The following is a 27,577-nucleotide window of genomic DNA, read 5'->3' as shown; positions in this document are numbered from 1 at the left end:
TCATTTCATCCTATAGAACATTTTGAAAGATCATTATAATTTAAAGTAAGAAAATGTTTTAACAATATTGGGAACTTAAAATGTCTTTTTAAAGTATCGATTCCTTGTATTCTATTACAAAGTAAGAAACATATATATTACCATATGTAAAATAGATGACCAGTGCAAGTTTGATGCATGAAGCAGGGCACTCAGAGCTGGTTCGGTTCGGTTCAGTCGCTCAGTCATGTCCGACTCTTTGTGACCCCATGGACTATAGCACGCCAAGCCTCCCTGTCCATCGCCGACTCCCGGAGTTTACACAAACTCATATCCATTGAGTTGGTGATGCCATCCAGCCATCTCATCCTCTGTCATCCCCTTCTCCTCCTGCCCTCAATCTTTCCCAGCATCAGGGTCTTTTCAAATGAGTCAGTTCTTCACATCAGATGGCCAAAGTATTGGAATTTCGTCTTTAGCATCAGTCCTTCCAATGAATATTCAAGACTGATTTCCTTTAGAATGGACTGGTTGGATCTCCTTGCAGTCCAAGGGACTCTCAAGAGTCTTCTCCAACACCACAGTTCAAAAGCATCAATTCTTGGGTGCTCAGGTTTCTTTATAGTCCAATTCTCACATCCATACATGACTACTGGAAAAACCATAGCTTTGACTAGACGGACCTTTGTTGGCAAAGTAATGTCTCTAATTTTAAATATGCTGTCTAATTTGGTCATAACTTTTCTTCCAAGGAACAGGCGTCTTTCAATTTCATGGCTGCAGTCACCATCTGCAGTGATTTTGGAGCCCCAAAAATAAAGTCTGTCACTGTTTCCACTGTTTCCCCATCTATTTGCCATGAAGTGATGGGACCAGATACCATGATCTTAGTTTCTGAATGTTGAGTTTTCAGCCAACTTTTTCACTCTCTGCTTTCACTTTCACCAAGAGGCTCTTTAGTTCTTCACTTTCTGCCATAAGGGTGGTGTCATCTGCATATATCTGAGGACAACCCAGAAGGATGGGGTGGGGAGGGAGGTGGGAGAGGTGTTCAGTATGGTGGGACATAAGTACACCCATGGCTGGCTCATATCGATATATGGCAAAAACTACCACAATATTGTAAAATAATTAGCCTCCAATTAAAATAAATAAATTCATTTAAAAAAAAAGAGCAAGGAAAACAGCAGAAAATTCAAAGAATTATTAGATTTAATCTAGCTGAAGAAATTGATCTCTTCCTAGTAAAAGAATGTCACATTAAAACGTAAGCTGTTGGATCTCCTCTAAGTAGTGGATTAATGTAGCCATAGAGTTTTGTTTTTCACATAGTGATTATATATTGTAAATCTGGTGGGGCTCTATACATATTATAAGTATTAAGTTCACAATTTTCAATATAGGACAAGAAGAAATTCTGGAAATAGAAAAACCATAAAATAAAATTTCTGTGACTTTGGGAATAACCAAATATTTCTTAGGTGTGAAGCCCAAGGCATGACTCAAAAACAGAAAAAAGTTAACTTGAACTTTATCAAAAGTATGAGTTGTTCTTATATTCTGGATATGAGTGCTTTGGATTAAAATTCTAACTCACTCTATGTTTTGATAAAGAGCAGTCCTTCATTTTAACATGGTTCATTTTTATAAATTTCCACTTTATAATTGTATGTCCTATTTATGAAACATTTCCCTACCAAAAGAAATGATGGTATTACCTTTTGTTGTTATCCATATGAGCTTTATTTTACCATCTGGATTTGGATATGTATTTCACCTGGAAATCATTTGTGTATGGTAAGGGGAATGGGTTAAAATACAGGTTATTTTTTTTTTTTCACTTAGAATCTAAATGACAATATCATCTGTTAAAAAGAATGTTGCTTGCCTATTCTCCAGTGCTAAGTATATAAAATTTTTTTCATTCATATGTAGTTTCATTTCTGGGCTTAAAATCACTTCCGTTGTTCTATTTGTCTATGCATCATGAATACCATGCCATGGGCAATGCCAGTTTTTTTAAAATTATTCTTTAACAGATTTATTGAAATATAATTTACAAAAATTATATAGATTTAAGTTGTACATCTTGATTATTTTTAGGACCTTACTTAATCCTGCTGCCTCCAATATCTATTAATGCATGCTGCTGCTGCTGCTGCTAAGTCGCTTCAGTCGTGTCTGACTCTGTGCAACCCCATAGACGGCATAGTTGACAAATAAAATTTGCATATATTTAAGGTATACAAAGTGAAAATTTTTGGATCTTGAATTTATAGAATTCTATATTCAAAGTATACAATGAATTATATAGATAGGTAATAATAATCTCAGTCACTCAGTCATGTCCGATTCTTTGCAATCCCATGAACTGTAGCCCACTAGGCTTCCCTGCCCATTGATTTTTACAGGAGAGAATATTGGAATGGGTTGCCATTTCTTACTCCAGGAATTCTTCAGTTTTATAATGCACCTTGTTATCTGGCGAACTGAATTTTACCACTTTTTTTCTTATTTAGTTTTTTTTTAGCTATATTGTCCCTTTGTATTTCTGGGTTCATTTTACAATCATCTTTTTAAATTTCCACAGGAACTTTCTTTTGAATATGATCAATATTGAGTTAAGTCTAGATCAGCTTGGAAAGGACTGACACCTTTACATTGTTGAGTATATTAGATATACCTATGATTCTTTAAATTTTAGAGAATGAGAAACAAATCCAATGGTAAAAAAATGGGCAATAAACTTGAACAGGAGCTTCACAAAAGAGGATGTTCAGAAATTCAAAAATAATGTGAAAGTTTTTTAACCTCAGGAATAATTGGGGAAATTAAAATTTCAATGAGATATTGATACAAACTCACACAAATGGTTGAAATTAGACTCATAATTCTGAGTGTATATGAGGGTTTGGAATAAAATAAACTCTCACATCTAACTGGTAAAAACATAATTTAGACAGCCATTGAAAATAGTTTGGCATTATATACTAAATGGGATGAAAATGTGCAATTCTTATGACACAACATTTAATTCCTTAGCGTATAACATAGCTACATTTCTATCTTTGCCAAAAAAATTTATATACATATAATATTTTATATATAAAAAGTGTTTATAACTGCTTCATTTGTAATAGCCAAAATTAGAATGAAAAGGAACAAATGATAGTGACACACAGTGGTGGAGTTTCATTGCTAAGCTGCATTGACTCTTGCGACCCCATGGGCTGTAGCCCACCGTGCTCCTCTGTTCATGGTATTTCCCAGGCAAAAATACTTGAGTGGATTGCCATTTCCTTCTTCAGGGGATCTTCTCAACCCAGGGATTGAACCCTGAGTCCTGCATTGCAGGTGGTCTCCTGCTTTGGCAGGCAGATACTTTACCACTGTGCTATCTGGGAAGCCAGACACATAGTATGCAAGATAAGTCAATTTCCTGAAAGTGATTTGAGCAAAATAAGTGAGACACAAAATATACCTGTAAATTACTATAATGCACTTTAAATTTAAAAAACAGGCAGAATGTTTCATGAGTTTAAAAGTCAAAAGAGTGCTTAGATTCTATAATGCAGGGTGTAATCATCAGAAGTGTTGAAGATATCCCATGTTTTGACCAGGTGTGTATTAAACAGTTGCATTTGCTTTGAGAAAATTAATCAAGGTGTACACTTAAGTATATTTTATGTATGTAGGCTATCCATTTTTTTTAAGTGTAAAAAGAGGAATGTAGGAAAGGAAAGTAAACCTGATCTTGCAACCTCCCAAAGTCTAAATTATGGCCGTATTTATCAATCTGACCATATATCCTGTATCTTATAATGAAATTGTTTAATAAAATATGATAAGTGAATATACAAAGTTAGAATATGATTAATGCAATATATAGATCTTTTCTAAGAAGCCTATATGTCTTACTGAAAACAGAAAATCTTGAAATAAGTGAATTTAAAATAATAGAAAATCTTGAGAAAATTCCAATGTTTTAGCAGGAGAAGACCCCCAAATGAGGATTAAGTTGGACAAGGAGTCCTTCAAAAGTGAATTTTCACAAAGCTCCCATTTGAGTCAAGGCCCTAGTGAGATATGGTATATAGTTGAGGTCTCTGTATTAAAGGACAGAATCTCAAGTAAAACATTCTCCAGTATAAATGAAAACCTAGAGTGAAATAAACTTTACCTGAGTTAGCCCCAGGCCAAAAGACACAAGATAAATGCTTAAAAGTAAATGTATTATCATTTTATATTTCCCATTATTTTGTAATAAAATAAGGTACAAAAGAAATGGAAAATATTCCAAGGGACTTGTTTTTTAGCCTCTGAGTATTACCTTAAAATATAAACACAGTTAAATTGAAGAGAATGTTCAAGTGCACAACTGTTGTCCTAAAACTGGCCTTGAATATTCTATAGTAGATTACTAAATGATTCTGGGGTGGGATGTAAATAAATCAGCATATTAAGTAAAGTGGTGGATAGAACTATTTCAAATTTTCTTTTAAAAATCACAAATTCTCAAATTGGGAGGCATTGATTGGATGTTTTGAGTAGTCATATCTTCAACAAAATAAAGTTAGTATATTTACATTCAATACATTATTTATTGAGTGTCTACTGAATGTCAGGTTCCAAATAGTAGGAACACTACAGTCAGTGATCACAACAAACACTATCCTTTATGCCATGGAGTTTAGAGTCACATACCAGAGGACATTAAATGTGTATGCGTGTGTGTGTGTGTGTGTGTGTGTGTGTGTGTGTAATGTATGTAATGATAAGTAAGTGAATGAAGAAGAGAGAAACAGAATAGTATGTTTGGGAATACCTTTCGTTAGATTGTCTTATGGGTAGAGATTGGAAGAAAGTGGGGGAGTGAGCCAGGAATTACCTTTAGGGTATGGTACAGACAGTGGAATAAAAAGATCTAGAGGAGAAAAAGCATTTGGAAATAGGACTTAATAGGTAGAGAGGGCTGAGTGTGGAAAACAACACAGTAAGAAGGGGATCAGAGAGGTAGCAGGTTGGGGCTGGGAAGAGGCGAACATGGGGAGCCATGGTTAGGGATTGAATTTAGTTCTAAATGAGATGATAGTAACTAAGCATAAAAAGGCTATTATAAATTATGTAGGTAATAAAGCAAGTTATTTCAAAAGTCACAGGTAGGAATATTAATAAAGAAAAACTTACAAGTATTAAAAAAATCATTTTTAGCCAAGGAAGTTAAAAATCAATAATTAAAATGTAATACAACTTGCTGGATGATAGAAATACTGCTAAAACCATAAAGAATAAAGATAGAAATACATTTTTATCCAGTGCCTTTAATTCACCATTGTCAGATTACAGCACAGTTAGCAGCAAAGAAAAAATTTGAGAATACAAATAACATAAAAAAATGTAAATTTAACAGTGATTTTCTACCTATTGGCACTTCCTGGCATAGATGATTCTGTAAAATGTGTGAATTATGTATACTTCTCTCCCATAAAGTTGGATTTTCAAGGAAAACAATAGTTTATAATTTAGTTTAAATGAATCAAATCAAAATCTGAGCTTTCAGATAAGCATTGAGAAAATTCTAACTTTGTCGTTACTAGGGATAATCTTCCCTATTCCTAGGCAATGACCAGACATCAGTAGACCTATGTGGTGCCTTTCATAGGGAGGCAGAAAAGCCTCTCAGTTTTAGTCTATTGAATTATCCACTGATAGAGTCACCATCCAAGTGTATCATTAACAGTCTTGGATTGAATCAGCCTATGCTAAGACAAAGTTGAAGAGACTGTAATAAAAATGATATATTCAGAAATTTGGGCAGGATTAAAGGAACCAACAATGAATGGTGAAGTACTCAGAACCTAGCCTCAGTTACTAGCCTTTATTACCCCTAAACTCAAAGAGACAAAAGGATAGAGCCTTAAACCAATGAAAGCTCAAACCTCAGGAGCGGGCCCATTGGATCGCAAGTGCTACTATAGATACCTTAAGAATGCAATTACTCTCAAATCATGGCCTGCTGGAGGAGCTGGGAGAATTGATATCTTGGGTTCTCTAGTGTTATGCCAGTTTTACTCATTGGTTGAACCTAGCCAGAAGCCAGAGAGTAGGAAATCCTGGATAATAGACTCATCCCATACTGGGTGCATGCATGCATACTAAGTCGCTTCAGTCATGTCTGACTCTTCGTGACCCCATAGACTGTAGCCCACCAGTGGGTCATCTCCCCAAAAAAGACAAAGTATGAAAAATGTGGGAGGGGGAGCAAACAGAGAAAACCTAGCTCTCCAGATAGCTGTTTTTTTTTCCTGATCCAAAGAAGACTTGAAAATTCCTATTAATGATGTTGAGAGCCCTAATATTGGCTAGGGCCCAGCCTTACAGTTGATAGCAGGAAGCCATTCACTTGTGAGACCATACTACCTCCTCCATTTGCTGACAGGGAGTGGAGGTGGTTTCTGGTTAGTTTTGGAGCCAGCTGACATCACACACTTTTCCATGCTTCTGGGAAACACTAGAGTCAGAAAAGGAAGACAGAGTTATCTCTAACTTCTGCTCTGCTCCGAAATGTATGATACGCATAGAAGATATGTAAAAAATGTCCCTGGCATATATACAAATAAAACAGATAATATATTTGAATGTAGTGAAAATGCCATTAAACACATGAAGAACTTTTAAAGTGAATAATCTTTGATAATAATAATAAAGTAGAAATTAATAATCCTTTAGAAACGCAACTTGATTAATCTAAAATGTGTAAGAAACCAACAGTACAAATCCACTTTTGTATAGGAAAAATCATTCCATGAGAAAACCCATGAAAAACAGCCTTCGTTCTACCCAGAGGTTCAATTTTTGTCTTTGCTTTTATTTTCATTTACAAAAAAAGTAAAATAAATTAATTAATTTAGGCTTTCAACCATTCATGTTACAAAAAATGATCTAAGGAAAGTAGGAAATAAAAGATAAATGAAAAAATAAAGGGGTTAGAAAGAAGAAACACTAGATAAATTTAAGATCTTGGTTCTTTATAATAAAATCATAATAGATTAATCTCTTCTGAATTTGATCAGAAAAAGATAAATAAAGCAAACGTATGCAATTTAAACACAGAAAATATTAAAAATACGTAAAAGAGACATAGAAACCAAAAATGCAATCTACACAGAACTAATGATTATAAAAAAACAATTAGATTGGATTATATTCTATTTACAAGCATAAATTTACAAGAATTAACATAATGGAATATAGAGTACCTTCATCAGCCACCAAAGGAACCTAAAAAAATCATAAAACAAAATCAAACAAACATTTTACAAAGCCTTCTGAATCCACTGAAACCAGTGGTAAGTTCATTCAAAGCTTTAAGGAATTGATGATTGCTCCTGCTTATTTAACTTATATGCAAAGTACATCATGAAAAACGCTGGGCTGGAAAAAGCACAAGCTGGAATCAAGATTGCTGGGAGAAATATCAATAACCTCAGATATGCAGATGATGCCACCATTATGGCAGAAAGTGAAAACTGAAAAACTGAAACTGAAGTCATTCCGTCGTGTCCGACTATTTGCGATCCCATGGACTGTAGCCTACCAGGCTCCTCAGTCCATGGAATTTTCCAGGCAAGAGTCCTGGAGCGGGTTGCCATTTCCTTCTCCAGGGGATCTTCCCAACCCAGGGATTGAACCTGGGTCTCCTGCACTGCAGGCAGACGCTTTACCGTCTGAGCCAAAAAGCCTCTTGATGAAAGTGAAAGTGGAGAGTGAAAAAGTTGGCTTAAAGCTCAACATTCAGAAAATGAAGATCATGGCATCTGGTCCCATCACTTCATGGCAAATAGATGGGGAAACAGTGGAAACAGTGTCAGACTTTATTTTTTGGGCTCCAAAATCACTGCAGATGGTGATTGCATCCATGAAATTAAAAGATGCTTACTCCTTGGAAGGAAAGTTATGACCAACCTAGATAGCAAATTCAAAAGCAGAGACATTACTTTGCCAACAAAGGTCTGTCTAGTCAAGGCTATGGTTTTTCCAGTGGTCATGTATGGATGTGAGAGTTGGACTGTGAAGAAAGCTGAGCACCGAAGAATTGATGCTTTTGAACTGTGGTGTTGGAGAAGACTCTTGAGAGTCTCTTGGACTGCAAGGAGATCCAACCAGTCCATTCTAAAGGAGATCAGCTCTGGGTGTTCTTTGGAAGGACTGATGCTAAAGCTGAAACTCCAGTACTTTGGCCACCTCATGCAGAGTTGACTCACTGGAAAAGACTCTGATGCTAGGAGGGATTGGGGGCAGGAGGAGAAGGGGACAACAGAGGATGAGATGGCTGGATGGCATCACTGAATTGATGGATGTGAGTTTGAGTGATGGGAGTTGGTGATGGACAGGGAGGCCTCGTGTGCTGCAGTTCATGGGGTCGCAAAGAGTCAGACACGACTGAGTGACTGAACTGAACTGCATAGAAAATCTTGAGGAGGCCTACTAATTCTACATATGTGTTTACAAACCTAAGTTTTAAAATCACGTGAAAAAAATTAGCTTCCCTTGTTTCTTTTCTTTTCTTTTTTTACTTTTTATTTTATATTGTGGTGTAGCCAATTAACAATGTTGTGATAGTTTCAAGTGAACAGGGAAGGAACTCAGCCATACATATACCTGTATCCATTCTTCCCCACACTCCCCTCCCATCCAGGCTGTCACATGACATTGAGCAGAATTCCCTGTGCTATACAGGAGGACCTTGTTGGTTATCCATTTTAAATATAGCAGTGTACGTATGTCCATCCCACATTCCCTAACTATCCATTCCCCCCATCCTTCTCCCCAATAACCATAAATTTGTTCTCTAAGTCTATGAGTCTCTTTCTCTTTTGTTAGTAAGTTCATTTGTATCATTTCTTGTTAGATTCTACCTATAGGGGATGTCATATGAAGGACATATGATGTCCTTCTTTGTCTGACTTACTTCACTTAGTATGATAATCTCTAGGTCCATCCATTTTGCTGCAAATGACATTACTTTATTCTTTTAATGGCTAAGTAATATTCCATTGTAGGGCTTCTCTGGTGGCTCAGTGGTAAAAATTCCATCTTCAATGCAGGAGAAAAAAATTTGATCCCTTGGGTCAGGAAGATCTTCCAGAGAAGGAAATGGCAACCCACTCCAGCATTCTTGCCTGGGAAATCCCACTGACAGAGGAGCCTGGCGGGCTACAGTCCTTGGGGTCATAGAAGAGTTGGGCATGACTTGGTGACTAAAACAACAACAATATTCTATTGTATATATGTACTACATCTTCTTTATCCATTCCTCTGTTGATAGACATTTAGGTTGCCTCCTTTGTTGTTAAAATGATATTAGAAATTCCTTTTGAAAAGAAACATGTGGTAGTTTCCGGATCTTAGGTCAAGTTCATTTTGTCTCATCCATTCCCCCTCCTCCCCTCTATCTATCCCATCCTCCCTCCCTTTCCTCTTCCAATCTGGCCTATTTCTCTGCCATAAATGACTGGTTTTAATATATTCCTTAGTTTTAAATGAGCAGCTCAACCTGACCCTGTGCTTCTGTTTCATTTCTTCTCTCTGTCTTGACTTCTAATTACTATCCTCACTCAAATGTCACTCACAGCTTAGCTTTGTAGAGCTCAGATACCACAGTTATGTTCTGCTTTGTATTCTCCTTGGTGTGGCTGTTTTAGCATGAACTTATCCCTACTATCAATAATTTATTTGTGAAAACCACTTATTGAGAAGGAAGTACTTCTAAGTTCAGTGATGCCTTTATCACACTATTTGCTGAGAGCAAAGCTCTTTTGTAATAAAGTTGGCTGTGGTATAAAAAAACAAACAAAAGGGAATACAAAATCGTGTGAAGCAGGGGATGAGTCTACCAAATGGTTATGCTTGTCTACACACAAGATCAAGATAAAAATGTATCCACAGCTTCCATTTATTTATTTGTAACTTGTTGAAGGTAGATAGAGCAAATCTCAGATAATACGGAAACATCTCTCCTACTGCCATTCTATCATTCCTTTATCCTTCTCCGCTCTTGTTGGTGGGTAGCCCCCTTCCCCAGACATGCTGAATTCAGTTCTGTGGGTCTTTAACCCCATCTTCTCTCAGACGTAAAGAAGTATTTAATGGGTCATGTAAACTTGTTTATCAATAGAATTTTTCCCCTTAGATGTAATTAAGTTCCAGCTAGTGAGTTTCCACTAATAAATATTTTCATTTTTAATCTTTTTATGTAAAGTTGAATAATGATTTTTTTTTTTTTTTTTTTTGCTGGTAAAATGATTTAGCCGTTAAAAATCTGGTAGGGAGGTTTAGAGCTTCCCAGATGGCTCAGTAGTAAAGAACTACTTGCAATACAGAGATATGGGTTCAATACTTCAGTTGAGAAGATCCCCCAGAGAAGGAAATGACAACCTGCTCCAGTATTCTTGCCTGGAGAATCTCATGGACAGAGGAGCCTGGTGGGCTACAGTCCATGGGGTTGCAAAGAGTTGGACGTGACTTAGTGACTAAACAAGAACAGCGACAATAAGGGAGATTTAACTGACCTTGGTGTTTTAAACTGTTCTCCAGATGCATTATGATACCTGTATGCCATTCATTGGCTGATCCCAGTTTGTTTCCTCTTCTTCCATCCCAAGATTTCTATGTGTATACTTTATGAATCCCAATGGCTTTCTGAAGTCGTAGAATGCACTCTATCATTATTTTAGAGAATATGACAAAAAAATATAGGGTTACAATGCACCCTGGGCATATACTAGGACTTACTGACTTAATATGATTTAATATTAGCAGACACAGTTGTAGATCTCATAATTGTGTTCACTACTTTCATCAGTTGTCTGTGACAAAGTGGCACAGTTTTACCAAGTGATTTCAAATATGCAATGTGAGATAGAACAAAAAAAATAAGGTCATTATTATACATTATTAAATCACAAATCCAAAATGAGTACTTAAAATGCCTAGGGTAAAATTTCAACTGTCAACTATGTTCAAATATTCAATTAATCACATCATTGAAAATTGTCACTGAACTAGATTGAATGGTTGTCAAATGTCACTGATCTGAAAAATGATACAGTGTTCACTCTTCCTGGCACATGATCTTAGATAAAGAGGATTCTAAAGTATTGTTTAAAAGTAGTATTTTGTGTGTCTTCTCAGTATTCAGAAACTTAAATAGCCACATAATATATATGTTGAGGTATGTCAGAACATAATATCTTTGACTGAATATAAACTACTTCCATTTATTACTCATAAAATCCAGTGCTCAGATATAAATTTCAAATCTTTAAGTTAATTTATGTTAGATACATGTTATTTCTTATATTAAAAGGTAGGCCTATTAGACATTTGCACCATATATATATTCATTCCAAGGATCCAGAAGTAAAACCATTAACCCTGTCATTCACTAGCTATAGGGTCTTTGTCAAGTGCTTTCATGATTTGGTACCAGTTTGTCATTTATGATATGTACTACTAATAATAATTCTACACTTATTTCAAAATATTCTTCTGAGGGACATAAAATACACACAAGCATATCTTATAATCTTTAAATCCATATTCTGATGCTATATGAAGTTATCCCTCTTTGAGTCTAGTTCCCTGAAAATAACTCCATAAGGTCAATTGTTTACATTCCCCCACCCTCATGCATTTCTTGCATCAAGGGAAATAGTATATTCCTTACATATTCAACTTAAAATTTAGGCAATAATTTACTTTGATTTGTACACATGGAGATCATTTGTGATAATAGTACTATGGCTATAAATTATATTAAATTTAAACATTTTTCTCATTATAATGAATATTACCATAGGTCTTAAAATTTTTTGCTGTTGCTATTGCCAGTTTGTTTTTTCTTGAAATCAGTATACATGGCTCAAAACTAGAAAGCTCTGACTACATAGGATCATTAAAGTGGCATTCTGTATTGCTGGGTATAAGATAAATAAGTATAAAAATTCAAGTTAAATAATATTATATTGAAAGTATATATGTCTTTTTTATTATTTTATGTTATGAAATTATTTTTGAGGACAGTTTTATACATGGCATCATCTCAAATGATGTCCTCTCCTATATAATATTCCATCTGGGAATTTTCCTTAGTTTAGTTTTAATAGCTACTTTCACAAAAGTTAAGCTCTGTATCTTATATGCAGTAAGACTACCTGCATTGTATTACACTCTAAATAAAAGAAAAACAAAAACAATATTATCTCATTGAGACCTCTAAACATTTCTATTTTACACATAGGGCAGGCCCAAAGGCCCCATGGCCATCAAGGGGCAGGGCATATTAACAAGTGGGGGTTTAGTGGGCATAGGAGGCTTCAACAGTACATGAACCATGAAATTCCAGATATTCAAGCTGGATTTAGAAAAGGCAGAGGAACCAGAGATCAAATTGCCAACATCCACTGGATCATCAAAAAAGCAAGAGAGTTCAAAAAAAAAAAAAAAACAACATCTGCTTTGTTGACTATGCCAAAGCCTTTGACTGTGTGGATCACAATAAACTGTGGAAAATTCTTCAAGCGATGGGACCAGACCACCTAACCTGCCTCTTGAGAAATCTGTATGCAGGATAGGAAGCACCAATTAGAACTGGACATGGAACAACAGACTGGTTCCAAATAGGGAAAGGAGAACGTCAAGGCTGTATATTGTCACTCTTCTTATTTAACATATATGCAGAGTACATCATGAGAAACGCTGGGATGGGTGAAGCACAAGCTGGAATCAAGATTGCTGGGAGAAATATCAATAACCTAAGATATGCAGATGATACCACCCTAATGGCAGAAAGCAAAGAAGAACTAAAGATCCTCTTGATGAAAGTGAAAGAGGAGAGTGAAAAAGTTGGCTTAAAGCTCAACATTCAGAAAATGAAGATGATGGCATCTGGTCCCATCACTTCATTGCAAATAGACGGGGAAAGAGTGGAAAGAGATTTTATTTTGGGGGGGCTCCAAAATCACTGCAGATGGTGACTGTAGCCATGAAATTAAAAGACGCTTGCTCCTTGGAAGAAAAGTTTTGACCAACCTAGACAGCATATTACAAAGCAGAGACATTACTTTGCCAACAAAGGACCATCTAGTCAAAGCTATGGTTTTTCCAGTAGTCATGTATGGATGTGAGAGTTGGACTATAAAGAAAGCTGAGCACTGAAAAATTGGTGCTTTTGAACTGTGGTGTTGGAGAAGATGCTTGAGAGTTGCTTGGACTGCAAGGAGATCCAACCAGTCCATCCTAAAGGAAATCAGTCCTGAATATTCATTGGAAGGACAGATGCTGAAGCTGAAACTCCAATACTTTGGCCGCCTGATGAGAAAATCTGACTCATTTGTAAAGACCCTGATGCTGGGAAAGATTGAAGGCAGGAGGAGAAGGGGATGACAGAGGATGAGATGGCTGGATGGCATCACCTACTCCATGGACGTGAGTTTGAGCAAGCTCCAGGAGTTGGTGATGGACAGGGAGGCCTGGCATGCTGCAGCCAATGGGGTTGCAAAGAGTCGGACATGACTGAGCAACTGAACTGAACTGAACTGAACTGAGCCTCCTGATAAAATGGCCACACCCACTGAACTGGTCTTGGGCTGGAAATCCTGCACCTAGAGAGCCATTCCTCTAAAACTCTTAAGACTTTGGGGCTGAGAATTCTCACTAAAATGGCCATTAATTAAGGATCTATTGAACAGAGTGTTTTATCAACTGAGTCCTTTGTGTGTGTGTGTGTTTGTGTGTAGAAGAATATTAACAACAAATTTTTTAAGTAGAGCAGTTCTACTTCTGTCATGCAAACACTTGCAATCTGTAAGGAAGGATTTAGTTTTTTAATTTTATTTATTTTTAATTGAAGGATGATTGCTTTGCAATATTTTGTTAGTTTCTGCCATACACCAATGTGAACCAGCCATAGGTGTGTGTATGTTTCCTCCCTTTTGAATCTCCCTCCCACTGCCCACCTCATAAAGAAAAAAAGACTACCTGCATTAAAATTTTTATTGTGCTATATTCATTTAAATTTTCTTTATCTACTTTAATGTTTATGTTTTCTTAACATTATGAGAGTTTAGAAATTAGCTTCTTGAAGTCTTGTGTCAAAGAGGCAATGTATATACAAAAACACGGTTCTGCTAAGAGTTACCTTGAGATTTATGATTATCATAAACACATCCAAAATAGAAAATTTTAACTCATTTCACTAGTCTTTAAGGAGTTTTATCAAACAGCCCATTTTTTAGTCTATCTTTGTTCTCAACACTTAATATGTGTGGCATATGGTGGATTGGAAAGAAGGACTGATGCTGAAGCTAAAGCTCCAATACTTTGGCCACCTGATGCAACGAGCTGACTCTTTGGAAAAGACCCTGATGCTGGGAAAGATTGAGGGCAGGAGGAGAAGGGGACAACAGAGGAGGAGATGTTTCGATGGCATCACTGACTCAATGGACATGTATTTGAGCAAACTCTAGGAGATAGTGAAGGACAGGGGAGCCTGGTGTGTTACAGTCCATGGAATCAGAGTTAGACACAACTTCGTGACTGAATAATAACAACAATATGGTGGATGGTGAAAAATATTTAGTGAATGACTAATGGAAAAGAGTGAAGGCAAAAGGAAAAGTGGGGTGGCAGAGGATGAGATGATTAGATAGCAACACCAACTTAATGGGCATTAATTTGAGCAAACACTGGGAGATAATGGAGGACAAACATTCCATGACGTCACAAAGATTTGGACATGATTTAGTGACTAAACAACAACAACAAGAATATGTAAAACTTAGGCTTTGAAGTTAGGAGTAGTATCTTTACAGTGAGTTCACAGAACTAAGTCTTATGATGTATTCTAGGTCACAATGTAGTTTTGAAAGGTATTTTCCAATGCAAATCTCTATATTTGTTTAAAATAAAAAACAACCTTTGGAATGTGGAGATATGATGGGGAAGAAAAAATCCTGCCAGGTGAGAACCAAGACCACATTCGCCAATGCAACCCACTCTTTATGTTGTATATATTGAACTATTCATCATTTAATAATAAAAGATTCAATACATGCATCTTTCAATGGAAAAGTAGGTATGATTTATGCCCATAAGTCTTAAAATTGTATATAAAGCTTAAACACAGTACCAAAGTACATGCTGCAGGGCAGTGAAACTCCTTTGCTTTTTCTGCATTTTTGATCTTTTTAATGCATTATATTTGTAAGGATTATATAAATACTTGAAGAATTTCTCTTGAACATGTAGAAGTCTCTTCAGCTTGACTACATGATGGCAGATATTTTATAAAAGACACTTGACACATTTTTAAAAGCAAATCCTATTTGTCTAGAGTGTTGGAAAGAAACTTTCAGTTATAAACAGTTTATGAGAAGGAAATGTATGGATCTGAAAGAACCAAATATATAGAGGGTAGAAGTGCCTGTAAGATGTCTAAGTATCAGGAAGGATGTTTATATGATAAATCCCAATGCATGGTTTTTCCCTAAATGATAATTGTTGTTTAAGATTCTGGTCAAGGAAATCCACTCACACTTTTCAAGATGATATTTTATGGTTCCTTTCATAATCTTATCATTCTATGTGAAGTTATTTTCTAAGATTTAATTTGCAGCATTTCTCAGTTATTTAAACTCACATACCAAGACTGATAAGTACAAAGACTGCTTAACCTTATGCTGTACCCCATGCCTAATGAAAATAAATGCTCAGCTTATATTTTGCATGTTAAGGAACAAAAGTGACTCCTCCTTAGGATAAATCTTGAAACTTGGAGTGATTTGGAAGAACCATATCTTTTGAAATATGTTTTCTTGCTGCTGCCAAGTCACTTCAGTCGTGTCCAACTCTGTGCGACCCCATGGACTGCAGCCTACCAGGCTTCTCCGTCCATGGGATTCTCCAGGCAAGAACACTGGAGTGGGTTGCCATTTCCTTCTCCAATGCATGAAAGTGGAAAGTGAAAGTGAAGTCACTCAGTCGTGTCTGACTCTTAGCGACCCCATGGACTGCAGCCTACCAGGCTCCTCCATCCATGGGATTTTCCAGGCAAGAGTACTGGAGTGGGTTGCCATTGCCTTCTCCCTATGTTTTCTTAGCCCTGAGCTAATATCAGTTGGCAGAATGATACATGATGTATTTTCATCGGTACCTATAGTTATGAAATGCCCTTCTCAGTGGTTGTCTAAAAAAGCAAGAAGTGGCAGATATCATTTATTGCAAAGATGATGGTTCCTTTATTGAATGAGATATAACTTTCTATCACATCCATGTTAGGAATGCACATGCCTAAATTATTTACAAACTACAACTGGAAAAGCATCTCCCTGCTACCACCAAAATTTCAAGCATGTAAAAATTTGTAAGAGATGTATTCCTTTGAACTTTGTTAGATATATCACAGGAAGGTCACTCCCTTGCATTTATCTTTTTTTCTTGTCTTTTACCTTCCATTCTATGCTGGGAAGTTCTGTTTTCATTTTTTGACATGGATATTTCAATTATTTTTTTATGTCAAATGTCCCTCATTCTAAAGTCACTATTAATCACTTTGTGTTCGCTGAACTCATTCTGCTATTCTTCCCATAAAGCTAATTAAAAATAATATAAACTTGTCCAGGTCAATAATCTCCTTTCACTAAGATGTCACATTTCAGATTCACTTTAAATCTTATGGTTTTTATAAGTATTCTTATATCTTAAATATATCAATATCATATATATAAATTCTTTCAATATAACCACCATCAGTTCAGTTCAGTCGCTCAGTCGTGTCCGACTCTTTGCGACCCCATGGACTGCAGCATGCCAGGCCTCCCTGTCCATCACCAGCTCCAGGAGTTTACTCAAACTCATGTCCATCAAGTTGGTGATGCCATCCAACCATCTCATCCTTTGTTGTCTCCTTCTCCTCCTGCCTTCAATCTTTCCCAGCATCAGGGTCTTTACAAATGAGTCAGTTCTTTGCATCAGGTGGCCAAAGTATTGGAATTTCAGCTTCAGCATCAGTCTTTCCAATGAATATTCAGGACTGATTTCCTTTAAGATGGACTGGCTGGATCTCCTTGCAGTCCAAGGGACTCTCAAGAGTCTTCTCCAACACCACAGTTCAAAAGCTCCAATTCTTCGATGCTCAGCTTTCTTCATAGTCCAACTCTCACATCCATACATGACTACTGAAAAAACCATAGCTTTGACTAGACAGTTTTGTTGGCAAAGTAATGTCTCTGCTTTGTAATATGCTGTCTAGGTTGGTCAAAACTTTTCTTCGAAGGAGCAAGCGTCTATTAATTTCATGGCTGCAGTCACCATCTGCAGTGATTTTGGAGCCCCCCCCAAAATAAAGTCTCTCACTGTTTCCACTGTTTCCACTGTTTCCCCATCTATTTGCCATGAAGTGATGGGACCAGATGCCATGACCTTCATTTTCTGAATATTAAGCATAAGCCAACTTTTTCACTCTCCTCTTTCACTTTCATCAAGAGGCTCTTTAATTTTTCTTTTCTTTCTGCCATAAGGGTGGTGTCATCTGCATATGTGAGATTACTGATATTTCTCCTGGCAATCTTGATTCCAGCTTGTGCTTCATCTAGCCCAGTGTTTCTCATGATGTACCCTGCATATACGTTAAATAAGCAGGGTGACAATATACAGCCTTTCCCTATTTGGAACCAGTCTGTTGTTTCATGTTCAGTTTCAGTTGTTGCTTCCTGAACTGCATACAGATTTCTCAAGAGGCATATCAGGTGGTCTGGTATTCCCATCTCTTTAAGAATTTTTCACAGTTTGTTGTGATCCACACAGTCAAAGTCTTTGGCATAGTCAGTAAAGCAAAAGTAGATATTTTTTCTGGAACTCTCTTGCATTTTTGATGATCTGTTGCATATTGGCAATTTGATCTCTGGTTCCTCTGCCTTTTCTAAATCCAGCTTGAATATCTGGAAGTTCATGGTTCACATACTGTTGAAGCCTGGCTTAGAGAATTTTGAGCATTACTTTACTAGCGTGTAAGATGAGTGCAATTTTGCGGTAGTTATAACCACCATGGGATATCTAAATTTAGCTTGTAGAAAATATTACAATGCTAAATTGCATCCAAGCCTTGAAGGGATTGGGCATAAAACAAAACCTGGGATAAAATAAACATTATTCTCTTGAATAAACAATGGAAGAGAATTGTTCCTCATGCTCCATGTTTAGTAAACTCATTTAGGAGGTATAACACCAGGAAGTAACAGTACTCTCGGAAATATTTATATGTTAATCACAAAATTACTCAATATACCTTTTTGTACAAAATCAGATATTTCAGTCTAAGTACTATTGTGGGAACAGAATAGGAATCCCCTTTAATTTATGTTCTCACACCTATAAAATTGATAACACCGCCCACTCTATTCCAAGAGGCAATCCCTTAGGTTGCCTATGTTCATTTATTTTATTTTATTTTATACAGCCCTGCTCATTCTGACCCAAGGGATGTTTTCCTAAGAGTTCATTTTTAAATATTCTGTTGGAGTCACAATAAGGTTCCATTACGTCAAGTCAAATGGTGAGGGAATTCCCTGGTGGTTCATTGGTTAGGACCCTGTGCTTCTGCTGCAAGGGGCTCAGGTTGGTCCCTGGTCAGGGAACAGATCCCTCATGCCATGTGGCATAGCCAAAAAAAAAAAAAAAAAGCAAATGGTGAGAATTTTCTCTTCTCCAGAATTATGTTTGAGTAAAACATCATCCACATATAATACTACAAAATTCTGAGCTAGAATATGTTACTTTCTGAGTTAAGTCTTCAGACTTATGCTTAAACAGAAGTTCCTGTTTGCAGGAACTCTTCTAAAGATGATTTTCATGTGGAGGTGAATTGTTCCTGCAAAAATTCAATATGTGCTATTTAATTTTCACACATAATATCAATTTTCACACCTATTCATTTGGTATCAGATGCTTTTATTCTGCAAATCAGGGAAACATAACTTTGGGTTTCCTTTATGACCTCAAATTGAATTTCTTGACATCTAGTGCCTGTCACAGCACACACACACACACACACACACACATACACATACACAAACACACACAAACTGAATCCATTTATTAGCATATGTCATATAAATGTTTTTTGGTTTTTTTTTTTGTTTTGCTGGCTTGACAGACACATAATCATTCACTTAACATAGATATTAACAAATTTAATTTTTATTTTCCCTTTTCATAGTTATTAGGAAATTAGATTGACGATCTTTGGAAGATAAGATTCCAGAGCATATGTTAGGAAAAAATATGTAGAAGAAAAGAGAGAAGTGATTGTGCAGGACAGTAATGGTTATCTGAGAATAGCTAGCATGATTTATTAAAAAAAAATATCACTTATAGCTACATGGTAAGAATGAGGCATTATTAACAATACCAAGCATATGAGAATTTAGAGTCAAAATGGGCTAGCCATTAAAATGGACAAATAAAAGGGATTATTGTTTGGTAAAAGCAATATTCAATAGACCCTGAATAATATGCCAAATGATTATCACTGCATCACTTGTAATTAAATATGCAGTATATGACTATAAGATGCACATTTCTTAGAGCTGAGAACTGTGAAAAGGTTGGTTGCTGCTGCTGCTGCTAAGTCACTTCAGTCGTGTCTGACTCTGTGTGACCCCATAGACGGCAGCCCACCAGGCTGCCCCGTCCCTGGGATTCTCCAGGCAAGAACACTGGAGTGGGTTGCCATTTCCTTCTCCAAAGCATGCAAGTGAAAAGTGAAAGAGAAGTTGCTCAGTCATGTCCGATTCTTAGCGACCCCATGGACTGCAACCCACCAGGCTCCTCCATCCATGGGATTTTCCAGGCAAGAGTACTGGAGTGGGGTGCCATTGCCTTCTCCGGAAAAGGTTGGTTGTCCCTGCCAAAAATGTAAGCTTCCTTGTACCAGTTTGAAACATTTATAATTCATCTTCACTGTTTTTTTTTCTCAGTGCCCATAAGAATTAGCAAAGATCTGTTCAACTTCTCTGGTATTATTATTTTCCTACTTCATAGTGCCCTAACTTGTTCCTTATATTCCTTTAATTTTTTTTTAAGTCTTTATAATCCTGCAACAGTTTGTTTTTTTTTTAACAACTTCACACATGCTTCAATGTCCCTGAGTATAATACTTCTAATTCCCAACCATGTAATATCCTTTACACTTGTCCCCATATCGTTAGGCACATGCTCTTCTTTAAGTAATTTTTATTGAAGTATAGTTGCTTTACAATGTATTAGCTTCTCTGGCACAACAAAATGAACCAGCTGTTCATATATCCCCCCTCTTTGGATTGTCCTTCCATTTAGGACATTGCAGTACCTTAACTAGAGTTCCCTGTGCTATACAGCATTGGTCCAATCTTTATATTCTTTCCTTACAGACTCCATCAACACCGAATATCTCCTCTTTCCTTTGCTTCAGATTAGATCAGATCAGATCAGTCACTCAGTGGTGTCCGACTCTTTGTGACTCTCACAATGATTTCTTTTTCTCTACTGGGCCTCCATGAGACACAGTTGCCTACCTAATTTTTTTCCAGTGGTTATAAATAAGTTTTACTGGAACACAACGATGCACGTTCCTTTAGATTCTGAGTGAGGCTTGTGTGTGTGTGTATTCCAATGGCTTCTTTTTTTGTTATTTTTATTGTGGCAAAATATACGTAACATATACCTTACCATGTTAACCATTCTTAAGTGTACAATTCAGAAGGCAATGGCAACCCACTCCAGTACTCTCGCCTGGAAAATCCTATGGTTGGAGGAGCCTGGTAGGCTGCAGTCCATGGGGTCACGAAGAGTCGGACACGACTGAATGACTTCACTCTCTCTTTTCCTTTCATGTACTGGAGAAGGAAGTGGCAACCCACTCCAGTGTTCTTGCCTGGAGAATCCCAGGGACGGGGGAGCCTGGTGGGCTGCCATCCACGGGTCACACAGAGTCAGACACGACTGAAGCAACTTAGCAGCAGCAGCAGCAAGTGTACAATTCAGTGGCATTAAGTACATTCACATCAGTATGCAACCATCACCACTATTCATCTCCAGAACATTTTCATCATCCCAAACTGAACTTCTTACCCATTAAAAATCTTCCTAGTCCCTTCTCCTTAGACCCTGCTAATCTCTATTCCATGTCCTTTCTATACAAATTTGACTATTCTAGGTATCTCTTTTAAGTAGAATCATGTACTATTTTCTTTTTCATTTTATGACTGGCTAATTTCACTTAGCATAATGTTTTCAAGGTTCATGGATGTTGTAGCATATATCAGAATTTCATTTCCTTTTAACAATCAAGTGTACTCCTTGGTATATGTACACCATGTCTTATTTATCCATTCATCTGTCAATAGACATTTGGATCATTTCCACCTTTTGGCTGTTATGAATAATGTGTTGTGAACATTGGTGTATAAATATTTGTTCTAATCTTTGATTTCTAGTTCTTTTGTATATATATCCAGAAGTTGTATTTTTGGATTCTGCCTAATTTTAATTAACTTTTACTATGTAAACTGCTGTTACCTTGTAAGCTTTGTGACATTAGTGGTTCTATCTTAGTCTTCTTCATCAGACTTGAGCGCAGTCCCTGACATAATACAGATTTGGTCTTAAATGGGATTTTATGGGAATAAATAAAAGGAGGAATTATCTCCCTGTTCACACAGAGAATACACCTTCAATGAGAGTGGGTATGGGCTGCTGTTACTTAAGTGCCTGCTGCTCATTCTGAGTCTCCCCACAGTGAGCCCTATGGCAAGTCTAAATTACCAGCACTGATTCCTCAAGTATATATATTTTCTAAAAATTGCAGGTTCTTTATTTAAACAATTGAATGTTCAACAATATACGGTCTGATTCTCACTGCCACTATAATTAAGTCCTAGAAGGCAGGGATATATCTCCCTTTTATGTTCTAAGTACATTCAGTGCCTGACATATGAATTTGTTGAATGAATTAATCAAGAAATCAGTTCATAAATTTATAGCAGCTTTTCCACATGGAGAAGCTTCTCCCCTCTACTGCCACATGAGGAATCCCCAAATGAAATGTAGATGATGGTACTTTCTTGTTCAAGAGTTATTAATCTCCCCTGAGAGTGAAATTCTAGGAACTTGTTGTATCTATTTTGTATAATGAAAATGAAAGTATCATGGCAAGTTGTTATTTGCATGTATAGGGAAAAAATCTATATGAATGCTCAGTAATTTGAAATATTGATATTTACTTCAGCACTGAATTAGGAAAATGTTGCATGGGATACTACTAAAATTCAACTGTCCAAAGAGAAGCATCTCCATTGTAGAAATAAGTTAACTTGTGTACTGGCAGTATCACCTTGACTTTTTTATATCCAACAAAATCAAGGTCTTTCGCCTTAGCCAGCTTTCAGGATGCCTGGTCAGCCACTCTTCAGTAGAGCCTTACTTAAATGTCTCTCTATATGCTGGCTGTCTATATTTTTTTCAGGCTTACTTTTCTATAGTGTTCATGTGGTATCATCTTCACATCTAATTTTCAGCATAGCTCAATAATACCCTCTACTATAAATTATATTTGGTATTAAACTATAGACTTGTATTTAGGTCTTTTATCTTTATTTAAATTATTCTATATTTTTTTTCCTGTAACAATTATTTGTTTTAAGCCAGTCCACCAATAATTTGTATGTAGTTGGTTTATAAACATAAATTTAAGTTTTAGATTATCCATTGAACCTCCAAATAACTTCATGTGGGGAGAAAATGGGAGTAATTTGGTGATGAAACTGAAGAGTAGCCTTTTTATTGTTTGTCCACATAGCTCCATAGTTTTAAAAGTTATGGTTAATAACATTTAGAAAATTAAGATGAATGATAAGCAATATATTTTAGCATCGAGTGAGAAATAGTGAATCCATGTTACTGTTGGAAGAAACAAGAGGGAAAGACAGATCTAAGTGTAACAGTAAGGGTTTAGAGCCTGAGAGAATGAAAGGTTCACCCAAAATTAATCTTGGCTATTTAGTGAAGCTACCTAGAGGAGGATAAATGGGAAACTCTCAGGTCTGTGCCCTCAGGATAAGACAAAATGACAGAATCCTGAAGATAGTCAAAAGAAAATGTAACTATAGGCATCAGTGAGCCTAAGATAATAAGTAAGGAAAGAAACCTGAATGAATTCTCAACTTTCAATGCTTGCTCTGACAGTTTCACTTCCATTATGTAGACCTTAATCTGAAGTTGCATATTTGCTTTAATGTGATATATTTTTAAAGTATCCCTAGATACTCATTTTTTTCAGTTAACCTTTTTTTGAGATAATTATAAATTCACATGTAGTTATAGGCTATAATATATGTACATCCTTAACTCAGCTCTATCCCAGTGGTACATTAACCATATTTATAATATTACCATGGACATCAACATTGATACAATCCACAATAGTATTTATATTCCTCAGTGTGCATGTGCACATTTTTTTTTAGTTCTTTACAACATTGTCACATGTGTACATTTGTATATCCATCATCAGAGTCAAGTGAAGAATAGATCCATCACTACAAGGATGCCTTGAGCTACCCTTTTATAGACACATTCACCCACCCCTCCAATCCCACCCCAGTTCCTAACCTCTGGCAACTGCTACTCTGTTCTTCATTTCTATCATTTTGTCTCTTCAAAGCTGCTATGTAAATAGAATCATATTGCATGTAACCCTTTGTTACTGGCTTTTTTTTTTTTTTTCCACTCAGCATGATACCCATGAGATTTACCTAAGTTGCTGCCTGTATCAACTGTATCAATAGCTGTTCCTTTTCATTGCAGAGTGGTAGTCCATGGTATGGATGTACCAATATGTTTAACCATTCGCCCTTGAATGGCATCTGGATTGTTCCCAGTTTTTGACTGTTACCAATACAGCTAGTATGAACACTTATATACAGAGTTTTGTCTAAACATAGCTTTCATTGCTTTTAATATATGTCTAAAAGCCAAGTTGCTGGATTGTATGGTAAGCACTTGTTCACTTTTGTAAGAAACTGTCAAAATGTTTTCCAGAGTAGCAGTACTATTTACATTTCTGCCAGCAACGCATGAGTGACCCAATTTCTCTATATCCTCATCAATATTTGATATTATCACTATTAAAAAAATTTTTTTTTGCCACTATAATCAGTCTGTAGTGCTAGGTCTTTATGGTTATAATTTACATTTCCTTAATATGTGAAGAAAGCTGAGCACCGAAGAATTGATGCTTTTGAACTGTGGTGTTGGAGAAGACTCTTGAGAGTCCCTTGGACTGCAAGGAGATCCAACCAGTCCATTCTGAAGGAGATCAGCCCTGGGATTTCTTTGGAAGGAATGATGCTAAAGCTGAAACTCCAGTACTTTGGCCACCTCATGCAGAGTTGACTCATTGGAAAAGACTCTGATGTTGGGAGGGATTGGGGGCAGGAGGAGAAGGGGACGACAGAGGATGAGATGGCTGGATGGCATCACTGACTCAATGGACATGAGTCTGAGTGAACTCTGGGAGTTGGTGATGGACAGGGAGGCCTGGCATGCTGTGATTCATGGGGTCGCAAAGAGTCAGACACGACTGAGCGACTGAACTCAACTGAACTGAATATGTTGAAGCTGAAACTCCAATACTTTGGCCACCTCACGCAAAGAGTTGACTCATTGGAAAAGACGCTAATGCTGGGAAGGATTGGGGGCATGAGGAGAAGTGGACGACGGAGGATGAGATGGCTGGATGGTATCACCAACTCGATGGACATGGGTTTGGGTGAAATCTGGGAGTTGGTGATGGACAGGGAGGCCTGGCGTGCTGCGATTCATGGGGTCGCAAAGAGTCGGACATGACTGAGTGACTGAACTGAACTGAACTGAATGGCTAGTGATGCTGAATATCTTTTCATGGGCTCATTTTCCTGATGTTTATGTGTAACCTGACTCCACCTAAAAATGTTAAGAGTGTGAAGGACAGGAGATAGGATTTGTCTTGAAAAAATAAAACTCTGCCAGATTTTAATTCCCAAATCCACTCTCAGATAGAGAAAAGAGAGCTGGCCATTAACTCCATTTTTTATTGTTGTTTTTTAGTCCCTAAGTTATGTGTCTGACATTTTTGTGACACTATGGACTGTACCACCCCTCCCTAGCCCACTGCCCCCAGGTTCCTCTGTCCATGAGATTTCATAGGCAAGAATAATTAAGTGAGTTGCTATTTCCTCCTCCAGGGGATCTTCCTGACCCAGGGATCTAACCGGGTGTCCTGCGTCTCCCGTGTTCGCAGGCAGGTTCTTTACCACTGAGCCACCTGGGAAGCCCTAACCCCATTGTTTAGTAGAGTACCAACATGTATTTCTAAAGCAAGGACATTTCAGTCGATTGCAGTCACCCCTAATTACAATAGCACTCCCTTGAGCTAGATCAAAGGGTTGATGAAATGTCTTTTTTTGAGTTTCAATTATGTACTAGGAAGCACTTCTAAATGGCAGGCATCCTTTATGAATTAGCCTTGTTATATATTTTATTTGGAGATACTCTTACTGGACTCTCTAATCTGCAGTAATGTATTTATATACTAAAAGTACATTCATTTCCTCTCTCTTTGTAAACATTTGGAGACATTCGTTTGTTACAGAAAGTGCAGTTACAAATTGCAGTTTGTTTCATTTTTAGATTATTTTTCAAAAGCTATAATGCTGCTGAGGCTCTGGAAGTAGCTAAATGCAATTACCTTAGCATTTTGTTTTCTTTTCAAACAATCATTTTGTCTGCTTCCTTCAAATGCTTCCCTTTATCTTTAACAGGTTGATTTAGTGAATATCGGAAGCTCTGACATAGTAGATGGAAATCATAAACTGACTCTTGGCTTGATTTGGAATATAATCCTCCATTGGCAGGTAAGAATCCTGATGAATTTTTTTTTTTTTTTTTGGAGGGGGAGTACAGTGGAAGGGGAGGTAACACATTGCTGATCCTTCCTTTAATTTTTGCTCTTGACCTGCAAAACAAATGTGTATCTCTAACAATGGAAAGCCCATCTCCATAGTGCTTCATTTTAAATTGGGATGATTGTCATTTGCATTGTGAAGTATCAGCAGATTATAAAACAGGTTCTAGCACATTTGCAGGAATATTTTTCTAAATTTTATTTTACTGGGTACAAATGAGGCAAAAAAAAAAATCTCATCAATATGTTAATAAAACTATTTAAAAAATATGTGTTTTCTGTAACTCACCTAACAGTAAATCTACATGGTTTTGTAAAAAAAAGAAGTATTTTTTTCTGTTAATCACTATCAAATCAGTAAGACTTTGTGAATCGTGTGTATTCTCAATGTAAACTAATGCCAATAAGAGATTACTGGGATATGGTGATCTGTATATCTGTTATATACACAAACTCACTTCATAGTTTGATTTGGAAACTGTGTTGTTTTTCCAGAACCACCTCAGCAAGGGTCTTCTTTTTTAAAATATTTTATTTTATTTTTAATTGGAGGATAATTGATTTACAATATTGTGATGGTTTCTGTCATACACTAACATGAATCAGCCATAGGTATATCTATCTCCCTCACCTCCTTCCCCATCCCACACCTGTAGGTTGGGTCACCAAAACAGATCACAAGTCATTTTGTTTAGTGAAGATTATGTAATACTTTATTCAGACTGATATGAGCTTAAGTTTTAACTTCTCCATTTACCATCTTAGTGACATGGATATAATGCCATCCATTTCTGGACCAAAATTCCCTTACTCTCAAAAATAAAAAAAAATAATGACCATATATATTTCTTATCAGAATTAAATGAGAGAATTCCATAAAGCACTCAGTACAGAGTAGCATTTTCATGAGAGGCATATCTTGCCAATAATGCTTTATTTCCTACTCATAATTTTAAAAATGGAGGATAATTGAGATGCTGGCTCTTTTTAGTTGTAGAGATTTTTTTTTTTTATAAAACAGCTTTTTTTTGAGATCAAAAGTATGTATCATAAATGTACCTGTTCTATGTGTAAAATTCAAAGTGTACCAAGTTGGTGTAGTTGTATTGCGCAGTGCTTCTCAAACTATTTTGACCCAATCTGTCAAAAATTTTAGAATAGTTACAGAATAGTACATTCATCACAACAATCTAATTTGGATGCATTTCCACGATTCTGAAAATAAATCTCATGTCCATGTTACCATCACTCCTGTTTCCCACCCCAACCCTAGGAACCATTCATCTATTTTCTGTCTCTGTATGTGTGCCTTTTTGGACATTTCATACCCAATGCACTCATACAATATGTATTCTTTTATATCTGGCTTCTTTCACTGAATATAATCTTTGAGGCCCATTCCTATTGTAGCAGGTACCACTACTTCCTTTAGTAAGGTTGACTTTCATCTTGAATTGTAGATTGGTCCTGCTCAGAGTCAGGCAGCATGTAGACCAGAGGTATACCTATTCAACTCAGCACCCATATTGTTCTCCCAATTGACTCGCATATCTTTTTATT

At 36.6% G+C, this 27,577-nt stretch overlaps 1 protein-coding gene across 9 annotated transcripts in view; it reads left to right on the top strand.

Moving 5' to 3' along the window:
- Window positions 1-27,577, top strand: part of DMD (dystrophin) — a 2,656,945-nt gene that overhangs the window by 803,952 nt on the left and 1,825,416 nt on the right. For all 9 annotated transcript variants that reach the window (XM_027533579.1, XM_027533577.1, XM_027533571.1 and 6 more), the window contains exon 5: window positions 25,875-25,967. In XM_027533579.1, the coding sequence (XP_027389380.1) occupies window positions 25,875-25,967 (93 nt within the window). The remainder of the gene's footprint in view (window positions 1-25,874; window positions 25,968-27,577) is intronic.

Source organism: Bos indicus x Bos taurus, chromosome X, assembly GCF_003369695.1.
Source record: "Bos indicus x Bos taurus breed Angus x Brahman F1 hybrid chromosome X, Bos_hybrid_MaternalHap_v2.0, whole genome shotgun sequence".
NCBI classification, from domain to species: Eukaryota; Metazoa; Chordata; class Mammalia; order Artiodactyla; family Bovidae; genus Bos; species Bos indicus x Bos taurus.
This window is presented reverse-complemented; position numbering and strand designations above follow the sequence as displayed.